At 43.1% G+C, this 13,385-nt stretch overlaps 1 protein-coding gene across 1 annotated transcript in view; it reads right to left on the bottom strand.

Moving 5' to 3' along the window:
• The window catches only part of carmil1 (capping protein regulator and myosin 1 linker 1), a 58,794-nt gene that overhangs the window by 28,031 nt on the left and 17,378 nt on the right, over positions 1–13,385 (bottom strand). The window contains exons 4-12 of the mRNA XM_078267100.1: positions 8,514–8,573; positions 7,157–7,278; positions 6,286–6,383; positions 6,124–6,194; positions 5,482–5,555; positions 3,506–3,581; positions 2,826–2,914; positions 1,611–1,705; positions 307–393 (exon numbers count right to left, since the gene is read on the bottom strand). Coding sequence (XP_078123226.1) covers positions 307–393; positions 1,611–1,705; positions 2,826–2,914; positions 3,506–3,581; positions 5,482–5,555; positions 6,124–6,194; positions 6,286–6,383; positions 7,157–7,278; positions 8,514–8,573 — 772 coding nt within the window. The remainder of the gene's footprint in view (positions 1–306; positions 394–1,610; positions 1,706–2,825; positions 2,915–3,505; positions 3,582–5,481; positions 5,556–6,123; positions 6,195–6,285; positions 6,384–7,156; positions 7,279–8,513; positions 8,574–13,385) is intronic.

Here is a 13,385-nt window from a genome sequence, read left to right as displayed (position 1 = left end):
GGAGAAAGTCTAACGCCCCCACTGATAGGAGTATGTGTGACGTACAAAACATTTGCCTAAAGAGCGACCTTTTCTAAAATACTCCTGGTTCTGCGGTGTTGGCACTTCAAATCTGATGCCCGCGGTGCGCCATAGAAGCATAATTGAGGGGGCGTCAATTATCGCTCCCAGTGCGTTTGGGTCTTTAGTCCCGGTGGGCCACCAGGCTTGCAATACGCCGGGGGAAACCCCTGACCATAATCTCCTGAAACAACCATTCAGGATCATAATGAAGACTTATGACATCTTTGCTTTATCTGTGCTCACCTTTAGGAGACATGGAGGTCCTGGAGAGGTTCAGGTGCTTCAGGCCCATGGGCAGTTTGGCAAGTTGGGCACTCAATGCAGCAACACCTGCAGAAAGTAGCACACACCCTGTCACTGTTAAGGCCCAGACACACCGACCAGACGGCCGACCCTCGGCAGAAAAGGCAGTTGGGCTGATCAGTCTCCCCGAGTTGGTCAGAAAGGTGCCTCGGAACACACCGAAGAGACGAGACGCATGAAAAGTGCTACATAAATAAAGTTTGATTTGATTTGATGTATTGAACTTTGGAATTGAATGACGAGGCATTTTTTTGATACTCGATACAATTCTGTCTGTGCCTAAAAAGTATTGAATTAGGTACTCAGCCCCAGTCATTGAGGACTTTATATTTTCATATTTATTTATGTATTACTGTGTCACCCCCTACTGTGCAATATGCCAATTCTATTCATTCGCACCATATCTAATCTGTAAATCTGTGTATGTTTTACCTGTCTGTAGAGGTGTTTATAGTGTACATATTAATCCTAACCCAGATAATACTTTTTGTATATTTTTCCTATGTCTATTTAAAGGGATATCAACGTGGACCCTATTTTCCTATGTTTTTTGTGTGTAAGTGATCGATAGGAACAACGTTTGAGCCTGTCAGTGGTAAAACGAGCACATTTGTGAAGGTAAATACAAGCTGGACAATTTCTCTATTATCTTACATTGTAGCTTGTTTCACCGACTGCATCGATCTCGCTTAATACTTGACCAATGTCAAAGATTGTTGTTCCCATCAGTCAAAAAACAGTAGTCACCCTTCAATGTGTATTTGTCTTATTCTGATGTGTGTGGACTTTTTGGAGCTGCTGTAACAAGGGAATTCCCCCAGTGTGGGAGCAATAAAGTCTATCTTATCTTGGAGCTGACGGGCTCCAACATGGCCACCAGAGGGCGCGTGACTACACCTGAGAGCCCTCTGTGACAGTTCGCAGTAACAATTACAACAGCTTGTCAATGGGAATGATGTCCAGTCTGTAGTAAAGAGGATGTGAATGAGACTCAATTCATATTAATATAAATATAATATAAATATCAATTCATAAAATCAATTATATTTTTGTACACACTGCAGAAGAAACATTATATGCCATATCAAGAAGAATAACTCCCCGGTTTCTATTTAGGGACATGTATATAACTCATATATGCACGCCAAAACCTGTCCACACAATGAAAACAGTGTACAGGATGTGTGTGTGTGTGTGTGTGTGTGTGTGTGTGTGTGTGTGTGTGTGTGTGGGCACGTTCTAACCTTTGTCCTCCAGTGAGTTGTTGCTCAGGCTGAGTGTGTGCAACGTGCAGGCGGGGTTGTGTGACAGAGCGCTGGCCAGTTTCTGAGCAAAGTCACTGAAGAGGAGAGAAAGAGTATGAAAACACAACGACACATTCAGTGACCGCCAGGGGGTTTAGCGAGTTATGTGATGTGATCAAAACACGCTAAGCTCTCACCTTTCATCACGCACAATCGATAAGCAAACACACATACATTCAATATCCTACATGGACTTTTGTGTCCTGGTCACAAACAACGTTTATTTGCTCTTATTTGACGAAGAGTAGTAGGAATCAAATCAGGAAAATATAAATATGCAAACGTTAGTATGCACTGATCAGTTGAAAATCCAAGTACAAAACCAGACCAGGACATCGGTTCTATTATTTGTCCTCTAGTCTCGCTTTGCCAGACCCTCCTCCAAAGCGCGATGGAGGAGGGTCTGGCGACTCCACATAGCATTTGGGGGAATCGGAGGAAAATGTGCTCTGGTTTATTGACATTTCTTTAAACCAATCACAATCGTCTTGGGCGGTGCTAAGCACAGGAGAAAAGCCGCAGTGCCGCTGCAAAATGGGCTTGGTGGGATCTCGTTTTGGTGGAACATGTGTACATTTAAACAGACTGATCTCACGAAATGGCGTATGTATGACACGCCAATTCGTATGCCATTACTGGCGTGTTATCAAGACGCGTACTCGCTTTTTAGCGTGTTTATCAACGCCGTTTGGCCTCCATTGACTTACATTACCTTGCGATTGCGTGTGAATTTAGGCCGTAGCGAGTAGTGTAGTGTAGTGGCGCGTATGTTTACATCCGTTGTCTACAGCGTAGACATACACGCGGATAGCTCAAAATGCGTACAAATAACACGCCACTTGGCTTAAGAAAGTGGGCGTGCATGTTTACGCGAAGTCATGATGTCATGTTGGTTTAAAAGTTGTTTTAGTCGTGCAACAGAAAACTCAGATTGGACAGATAGTCTAGCTGGCTGTCTGGATTTACCCTGCAGAGATCTGAGGAGCAGTTAACCATAGTCCTCACAAATCCACCAGAGGTTAGAACGCCAACACAAAGGATGCCCAAGGCAACGCATATCCGGCCTAAATGAGTGAAATCCCGCGCATTTTCCGGTGGCAAAGGAGCAATCCCAGAAGTGGAACGTCAAGGCTGTAGACTATTTGTCCCTCTGACCTTCTGAGTCCAGTGTTGTCGAGCACAAGCTCCTCCAGCCGGCCAGACCGAGCCACCACTCTGAGGATCTGGTCGCACACATCTGTCGCCTGGAGCGCAGAAACACACACACACACACACACACACACACACACACACACACACACACACACTTTTTTAGGCCTTTATTTTGACAGGACAGCTTAGACATAAAAAAGGGGAGAGAGAGGGGAAAAGACATGCACCCATATACAGAGGAACTAAACGTGCGCCTGCTGCGTCGAGGACTAAGCCTCTGTATATGGGTGCACGCTTTACCAGGTGAGCTACCCAGGCGCCTGGGCCTTTAATTTCATTTGATCTGAGTGAGATTTTTAAGAAGCTAAAACAAAAGTAGCTCAACGTATTTTATATTGCAGTGATTTTTTGTTGGAGTGATTAGTGGCCTATGTGTGTGTGTATATATATATATATATATATCTCCATAAATCCAAACAATTTAAAATTCCAACACAAAGAAAGCGGAAGGAAACGGAAAATGCATGCAGCCAGAGCAATCCCGGAAGTGGAACGGGAAGGATATAGACTGACTGATTTTTAACTTCTAACTAAAAATCTTACCAAAAGTCAAATGAGTAATCGTGTTAAATAATCGCGATTTCAATATTGACCAACATAACTGTATTTAGGATTTGTGTTACCAGTTTGAAGTCTTTGGTGCAGAGTTTGGTGAACCACTGGTTGTACTCCAGAGCTGCGATGATCGCCACCAGGTCCCTGCAGAGAAAAGACTCAACTAAATCAACCTGACAGATACAGCTGTCATGGAGCGATAACAAGAATGAACTTCATTTAGGGGGGGGTTTTTCTTCAGAAACTGCCACTAAGTGATGTCATAAACAAATACAAATATAAACCATAAAACACAACGCTGATTAAAATCACTAATAAAATGTTTTCTCGTTAAAGCTATAGTGCGTAGTTTCTGTCGCCCCGGTCAGGAATTCTAAGTTATGACAACAAAACTGTCGGCGCGTCCACATGATACAAGCCTTCTGTGATCGCCCCCCCCCACCCTCCACGCAGTTGCTAGTAGCCAAGGAGGACACGGAGGATTAAAAAAAACATGATGGACTCTTCAGAAGAGGTCATTATCTTCACTCGAGTTTCTGCGCGCGAAAGTCACCGGACGCCACAATCTTCTGAACATAGTCACACTGAGAGATACAGAGAGTTGTGTGGAGCTGATAGTCTTAATTAGCTTTGTAGCAACTCATTTGGCAACGGCATGAATGTAACGGACGTCCAATAATATCAAAAAGTTACGCACTAAAGCTTTAAAAGTGTTGCTAAAACCAAAGGACACATTCAAAAGGCCGGAGGGTACAATTCTTACTCACCACAGTTAGGGCTGCATGGTATGAGGAAAATATGCTATATATGCGATAACGTTGTTGAATATCGCGATGACGTTATTACTTGCAGTAAATACAAATATTAAAAGGTCCTATGACATGCTTTTTGGATGCTTTTATATAGGCCTTAGTGGTCCCCTAATACTGTATCTGAAGTCTCTTTTATATAGGCCTTAGTGGTCCCCTAATACTGTATCTGAAGTCTCTTTTATATAGACCTTAGTGGTCCCCTAATACTGTATCTGAAGTCTCTTTTTATATAGGCCTTAGTGGTCCCCTAATACTGTATCTGAAGTCTCTTTTATATAGGCCTTAGTGGTCCCCTAATGCTGTATCTGAAGTCTCTTTTATATAGGCCTTAGTGGTCCCCTAATACTGTATCTGAAGTCTCTTTTATATAGACCTTAGTGGTCCCCTAATACTGTATCTGAAGTCTCTTTTATATAGGCCTTAGTGGTCTCCTAATACTGTATCTGAAGTCTCTTTTATATAGACCTTAGTGGTCTCCCTAATACTGTATCTGAAGTCTCTTTTATATAGGCCTTAGTGGTCTCCTAATACTGTATCTGAACTCTCTTTTATATAGACCTTAGTGGTCTCCTAATACTGTATCTGAAGTCTCTTTCCAGAAATTCAGCCTTGGTGCAGAATTACAGCCACTAGAGCCAGTCCCACAATGAGCTTTCCTTAGGATGTGCCATTTCTGTGTCTGTAGCTTTAAATGCTATTGAGGAGGAGAGAGGGGCGTGGTGGTGGCCTTGACCAACTGCCATGCTTCGCTTGTTTACAAGCCATGATGTCCCTCTCGTTCTCATGGGCGGGCAAAGCATGACGTCATAAAGGGAAGATTCCAGATCGGCCCATCTGAGCTTTCATTTTCTCAAAGGCAGAGCAGGATACCCAGGGCTTGGTTTACACCTATCACCATTTCTAGCCACTGGGGGACCATAGGCAGGCTGGGGGAACTCATATTAATGTTAAAAAAAACCCTCATAAAGTGAAATTGTCATGCCATGGGACCTTTAAAGTGTGCTCAGTTCTGCATTTCTTTTTTAAGATTAGTTTTTGGGCATTTTTAGGCCTGTATTTGACAGGACAGCTGAAGACATGAAAGGCTGAAAATAGTCTTTGAGTGTCTTTCGCAAAATGTTTATTGCGGCAGTTCATTTTGCGATGACGATAACAAACGATATATTGCGCAGCCCTAGTCCGAGTCACACAAGCTTTCCACGATGAGCTCTAGGCGATAGCAGTGAACATACCTGTTCTCCAGGTGAATGAAGTCCTGCAGGTTGAGCTCTCTGGTGTCCTGAGTGAGATAGATGGTGTCTACATCCTGCGGTTAGACATGAGAGGAAATAGTTTCACGACGGTGTGTACATGTAAGGTACATTACAAAGCTCAACTCAAACAGAAACGTTTTGACGGACAAAGACGTGACATTATGAAATCATGCAAGCCCCGCATATTTTGCACGGAAATCGGCAATTTATGCGGCGAAAGATGACAAACAAAAAGAAACATAAGCAGAAGAATAGAAAAAGGAGGAAGACATGGAATATGAAGAGGTTGAAGAAGAAAAAAGCAGAAGAAAAAACAAGAAGCAGAGGGAATACAGGAGGCCAAAATGAAGAAAGACTATCAAGAGGAAGCAGCAGAAGGCCAAACAATGACATATTCATATTTAACAATTATAGAATATTAGACGGAAGGAAAACAAGCATACATTTAGCAGACAAAGAAGAAGTAGTAGGAGCAAAGAAAGGCAGAAGAATAAAATCCACAAAAAGTGACCATGAAAGCAGCAGATAAAAAAATCATGCTAGGAACAAAAAGACAAAACAGAACAACTTATATCAAGACGATAAAGAATAGATTTAAGAGAAAAGAGATGCAGCACCGACCCATTGGACCTCCTCTCTGTACGGCAGGCCCAGGTAATCACACACACACCAGTACTGATGAGAAAAGCCGCCTGCAAAGAGTCAAAACAACAACTTTGAGCGCTTAAATACACTTTAAACATTTGCCAGGATGCATTTTTTTAGTCTTTGAGGCTAATTTACCGCACGGTCCCTGATCTGCTGAGCTGAGTTCGTCCCAGATGGCCTGGAGGGACGCTATCCTCTCCGGAGGCTTCAGACTCAACTTCTTCATCACCTTCCTTCCTTACAGAGAGAGGGAGAGGAAGAAGAACAAGAAGAGGGATGAAGACACACACCAAAAAAACTTCTTAAATCTCCGAAAGAGAAACTTTAAACAAGCTACCGCAAAACCAGTGGTTACCTGCTAACTCTAGCTTTTGGGGCACTTGGTAAATCACTATTTCTACACCACTGACAAGGCTCAAAATAGCACCACACTTCAACGGTAGCATAATGAGGGTCCCTACATGTAAACTGAAGCATTGAGAACTTTGTAAGTGTACAGACAGCGTGGTGCGCGATCATGGAAGGCTTGTATCACGTGGACGCACCGACAGCGTTGTTGTCTTTACTTAGAATTCCTCATGGGGGCGACAGAAACTACGCACTATAGCTTGAAATGCAATGGACTGCAAATAACAAACAACAACTTACCCAAGTTCATTTTAATGATCGATTAAGAATCTAAAAAGTCTATGAAATGTGGAAAAAAACGGTGAAAATGGCCATCGTAAGTTCCCAGAGCCAAAGGTGACGTCTTCAAATTGGTTGTTTTGTCTGACCAACAGTCCAAACATATTCTTCTTATGTCATACATACAGCTGCCTGTACATCTCGCGGTTGTTGAATTGGTGCGCGAAGACCTATATCTGCGCGTGTAAATTAATATAATTAGCCAGTGGAGCATGTTTTATCGCGCTCGCGAGATATAATGTAAAATCTACAGCGTAAACAGCTTCCTTCCGGCCCAACCCTCTGGGAGCCCCTGAAGGGCTCCCTGTCTGCTACCTACACAGGGGAGCCGGCGGGGCAGATCCGGTTCAGACAGCAGCCGATGTGAGCGATCACCTCGTCCACTTCCTCCACCGAGGCCAGCCGGAGGCTCCATGGGCCGCGCTCATACTCCAACACCAGCTGCAGGGGGGCGACACGCACACAAAGCAACGGCAAATGTAACGACTCAAAACGTGATGAAGATATTACTTGCGATAAACAAACATATAATATTGTGTACTCAGTTCTGCTGCTTACAGGCTTCTGCTAAAATAAAACTAATTGCTTGTTGAATTCCAAACAGATTTAAAAGGAAATCATTTCCAACATTCTTTGACTGAACAAAGTGAACATTGAATTAAATATAAAAGGAAGCACTGAATGACAGTTACATTATAAAGTGCAGTTTTCTACTGAATGTTGTCTTTCAACTAACAAAAGAGTCTGTTACGGCGTTTAAGTTTATGTCTAGGAGAATTTAGGAAGCAACATAAAACGATTACCCGAACCTCTAAAGAAACAACGTGACATCATGACTTCGCGTAAACATACACGCCACTTTTCTAAAGCCAAGTGGCGTGTTATATGTACGCATTTTGAGCTATCCGCGTGTATGTCTACGCCGTATACAGCGGACGGGTCAATAAGTGGCGTATGTATGACACACCAATTCGTATGCCATTTTGGTGTGTTATCAAGACGCATAATCGCTTTTCGGACGGTTGGATTTAGGAAAACAATAACGGGGTTGGGGTTAGGAAAAGAACAACGGGACGGTTGGGTTTAGGAGACGTCAACCACCCCGACCAACCTCCCTACGCGGATTTTCGGGCTTTCATACTACTCGCTACGGCGTAAATTGACACGCAATCGCAGGGTAATGTAAGTCAATGGAGGCCAAACGGCGTTGATAAACACGCTAAAAAATGATTATGCGTCTTGATAACACGCCAAAACGGCATACCAATTGGCGTGTCATACATACGCCACTTATCGAGACACTGCAAGATTGCAGTGTAACAATTATGTTTTATTTTCAGCAAACAAAAATGATAAGAAATGGTAAACCAACTAAAAGCAGAAGCTGTAAAACGCCAAGGGTCTCCAGGGCCAAAACAACTTTGGCGATATGTCCTAGCCGTGTTGATTTTGCGATGACGATGAAAAAAAACGATACATTGTGCAGCCCTAGAATTTAGCCAATCAATCAGTCTTTAATATCCCTCCTTACTGTATCCTCCCTGGAACATAGACGGTGTTGAAAGACATCAGTGTATCTGTGTTTGTGTAGTGTTTAAGCTGCGATCCAGGTGTGTTTGTACGTCATAAATGTAACGAACAATAAGCATTGCATGATTGTTTGCGTGTCTGTGTACCTGAGTGGGCTTGTTGCTGCTGATTCCCTGGATATCCAGGTAGCTGAAGGAGTGTTCAACCTAAAATAAGCAAAAAAGGAGGAGACAGATTATGAAATTCCAGCGGTAAATATAGCTATATATAAGTTAATCTTGGATTTCGACATCTTATTCAGAGAGGCATTACCAGGGCAACATGTTGAGTTCTGGGAAAACACACAAACACATTACAAATGGAAAGTTCTGTGTCCCAAAGGAGAACTCGTTCTCCACAGTGAGAAAAAATAATAATCTAAAACTGGTTAATTTGCCTCTTCCTGAGAACCGGAGGATTTTCCCAAGAAACGTTCAGCTCCCAGACACAGAAGGAGTGCACTTCAAATCGTTCAATAACTGGATGCAGAGAGATGTCAGGTGTCGTACATTCACTTAGCTGTTAATGCAAACAGCTTGTTTTCCATTAAAAGGTACATCAATTTAAACAATGTGGGAACACTTTTTTCACAAGGACACAAATGTCCACCTGTCACTCATAAGTTGTGCTTTCGAGCCACATTTTTTTAAATTTTTTCCCGCCTTTTTACAGATCTAAGAAGGACAGAAACACTGGAGAGAGAGAAAGAGGTAAGGATGACACTGGTGTTTTGTTAGCAAGCTTGAAGGCAGCTTCATTTCATCGAAAAAGATAGTAAGAAAGACAAAAAAGACGGAGCGACTGTGCTTTGTTGTTGCAGGAAACAGTCAGCTGTTACACAAACTCCTGGACAGTTCAGTGCTTGTGTTTCGTTCTTTTTATGCTCGTTCTTGTGGCAGCGATAGAGGCAGTGATGTTTCCTGTTTCCTGTACGGCAGGGGTCTTCAACGTTTTTGAAGCCAAGGACCCCTTAACTGAAAGACAGACGCAGCAGGGACCCTAAAGCCTTTATACATACCTTTTTTTGCATAGAATACTAAGATATTAAAATAGCCTAATGATTGTTGGCGTGATTTTATAAATCATGTTTTAATGTTAGACATACATGTGGCACAGTGAATCCTTAGGATGAACTGTATCTGTGGATTAGTGACTACCTTACCTATGGGCCAGTAAGAAGTGGGGATTTATATTTGCTGGATAATATGTTGGATTCATGTTAAGACTTTTCAATTTTTGAAAAAAAAAAAAACATTTAAAAATAAACAAAACAATAATTTGGAGCCTCGCCTGCATTGACTCTGAGGACCCCCTGGGGTCCAGGACCCCCTGTTGAAGATCGCCGATGTAGGGGACTCTCACACCGCCTCAAAAAAAACTGACAAGTCTGTTTGCTGGTTACATGATTGTCCATCGCAGGCTAGTCTAGATCTATGATCTTCCACTTCCGGGATTGCTCCAGTGCCGCCGGAAATTCCGCCAGATGTCCGTTACCTTCCTCTTTCTTTGTGTTGGCGTTCTAAACTCCGGTGGATTTCTGAGGACTGTGGTTAACTGCTCCTCAGATCTCTGCAGGGTAAATCCAGACAGCTAGCTAGACTATCTGTCCAATCTGAGTTTTCTGTTGCACGACTCAAACAACTTTTGAAAGTACACACGTTTCAACAAAACAAGTTCCTTCTCGACGCTATTTTGCAGAGGCGCCGTGGCTCCGTCCGGTGCTTGGCGCCGCCCAAGACGATTGCGATTGGTTTAAAGAAATGCCAATAAACCAGAGCGTGTTTTTCTCCAATCCCAGAATGCTGTGTGGACTAGCCAGACCCTCCGCCGCAGCGCTGTGGAAGTGGTAGTGACTCAACATTTCTCCGTTCTCGGCTGAGATGGACGACGTAGCGCTGCATACATTAGACAGCGGCTAGCAGACATTTAGCTCGAATCCCAAAACTGAAAATACGTACCCAACGAACGAATATCCCAATAGTCCAATATTTGTGTCCAGCCCCAACATGGACACATACTTTTGTGTATTTTTGATTTTTTTTTTTTTCTTGCTTGGGTTCCTTAGCTCCAATGAAGGAAAAGCTTAAAACTATACCATTCATGATGTTTTAGACAAAATGTGCTTCCTTTGTGCAAACACTTTGTTTTGCCTTTTCCTGTCTCAACAATGCCCGTGTGTGCACACAGCCAGCTCCATGAAGAAATAGTTTTCCCTGTTTGGTGTGGAAGAGCTTGACTGGCCTGCAAAGAACCCAGACCCTCAACCTCATCCAACACCTTCGGGATGAACTGGAACTGGACTGCGATCCGGACCTTATCAACGACATCAGTGTTGGACTAGTCTCGCATTGCCAGACCTTCCTCCACAGCGCTGCCGAGGAGGGTCTGGCTAGTCCACACAACATTCTGGGATGGGAGAAAAACGTGCTCTGGTTTATTGGCATTTCTTTAAACCAATCACAATCGTCATGGGCGGCGCTACGGACGCCGGACGGAACCCCAGCTCGTCTGCAAAATAGCCTCGGGAAGGAACTTGTTTTGGTGGAACGTGTACTTTTAAAAGTTGTTTTAGTCGTGCAACAGAAAACTCAGACTGGACAGATAGTCTAGCTAGCTGTCTGGATTTACCCTGCAGAGATCTGAGGAGCAGTTAACCATAGTCCTCAGAAATCCACCGGAGTTTAGAACGCCAACACAAAGAAAGAGGAAGGTGACGTACAGCCGGTGAAAATTTCTGGCACCGGAGCCATACCGGAAGTGGAACGTCGTGGATATAGACTAGTGTTGGACCTATCTAATGCCTGTTGTTGCTGGATGGAAGCAAATAAGACAGGTTACAACATCTGCTGGAAAGACAGGTTTTAGTTTGGCGGAAGAGATGAGCGTTTAAAACAAGACTGTTCACTGTTTCACAATGACCTTCATTTGGAAACAAGTCTTCCTTAACAGAGCACTCACTTCAAAGGCTTTCATTAATAGAGCTACACTGTACAATCATCAACATTTCTCCAATGACAAATCTGTCCGATGCTCCTTCACGAGAAATGTTGCGAGTTGCGATGCAATTCTGTGCGGGCTGCTGAATTCTTTTTACTAAATGAATCAGAAACAGAGATATGTATAATGATATGGAGCTGGATATTATGACAACAAGAACTGGGGAAAAGGAAAGAAATCACAGAGACAATAGGAATGTGAAAACACAAGCTGCAGAACAAAATGTGTGGAGTCACAACCTTGCGCACATTTCCCTTTGAATCCAGAGAAAAGGAATAAGAAACTTATTAAACTCGCTGCCAAGAAAAGAGAAAGGGAGGAAAACAAGGAAATAAACGGATATGGGAAGGGATGGGGGGGGGGGGCAACAAAAGGGGGAGTTAAAAAGAAAGTGAAAGATGAATAAATTGTTGTGAGATAGAAATGAAAGAGTCAAAATGTAGGAGGGACAAAAGAAGAGATGGAGAAGGAGGAAACAGGGTGAATATGGTTTTGGACATTTATCCACAGAAACAGAGAGAGAGAGAGAGAGAGAGAGAGAGAGAGAGAGAGAGAGAGAGAGAGAGAGAGAAAGAGAGAGAACGAGAGGGCAGAGAGGAAGAGAAGTGTGCCGCCTCCCCTACTTTCCTTGCCAGCTGTTAAATTCCTCCATTGTCTTTTTTTCTCTCCCTCTGCTGCCTCTCTCTGCTGGGACAGTACACACTGAGGAACAAACCACCCTCTGTTTCCCACACACACGCACACGCACACGCACACACACACACACACACACACACACACACACACACACGAGAAACCGCTGGCGTACTCTGAAACAACAGATCAGGGGTCAGCTGGCAGAGCGGGGTTTACCAGATTTTATCCAGGGGTTATGTAAATTTCATGTGTGAGTATTTCTGTTTTGAACTGTACTCATTATTATATCGTTTAACATTTTTAAATACACAGTAAGAGGCCTGCAGGCTGTTGACACGCAAGGTTGTTAACATCTGAGAACAAAGTCTATCAATCATTTCTTAACAGTACAAAGGGTTATTTTATAAACTCTTTAACAAACTACTGAAAGGAATTCAACTTTTATAAATCAGTTAAGCAAATGGATGGATGCATGGATAGACATACAGACATATAAAGCACTAACTTAAAAATGTAATTTCTGCGTAATGAACCTTCCAGACTTTATTGCCTTAGGCCGGCCACATATCGGCTGCGCGGCCTGAGCGTGGCGTTTCTGTTGCGTGTCAGCTGCGGGGCGGCTGCGTAGATTTTTCTGTCTTTACACACTGGAAACGTGTCTGACGCGGCGCTGCTGCTGCTAGCCTTGTCTGGACACATGTATGTTTCCCTTTGATAAAATGAAATACCATGTTAAACATAAATATATACTGATCTGATTACAGCAGAGACAACGTCGGCAGTATTGACGGCAAAATAGGCTCCAGAATATTTAGTTCTGTATTGACAGGTGCAATATTTGAAAATCGCTAATTATTTATTATTATTTATTTAAATTACATTTATATCTGCATTTATGTCAAAACCTAGAGACTTTCAAACATCAACATGTCATTTATCAATATGTATTCGTGTCAAAATGACACAAACTTTTTGGATTCTATTTTGCCTGGAAACGCTTCCGACACGCTTGTGTGTCGCGTGAAAAATAGGCGTCGGTCTATTTCTAGCATGAGACGCGCGTGTCACGCAGGCAGTGTACAAGCTCTAACCTGTTAACATGGGAGCCAAAATAAAAACGGACACGCCACGCAGCTGACACGCTCACGCCACGCAGCCGGTGTGAAGCCGGCCTTACGCTCAGCACTGGGTGGAGTCACAGACAGATATTAGGGGTGTCACAATTTTCGAAATGATGATTTGGATTTAGATTTCGCCTGCAGCTTCACTTTTCCAGACACCATGATGAAGGAGAAACAACAGAACTGGAAAATCCGTGTGGCTACATTCTGCCTTACCGTGAATGA

This window comes from Sander vitreus, chromosome 14 (assembly GCF_031162955.1).
Source record: "Sander vitreus isolate 19-12246 chromosome 14, sanVit1, whole genome shotgun sequence".
Classification (NCBI taxonomy): domain Eukaryota; kingdom Metazoa; phylum Chordata; class Actinopteri; order Perciformes; family Percidae; genus Sander; species Sander vitreus.
This window is presented reverse-complemented; position numbering and strand designations above follow the sequence as displayed.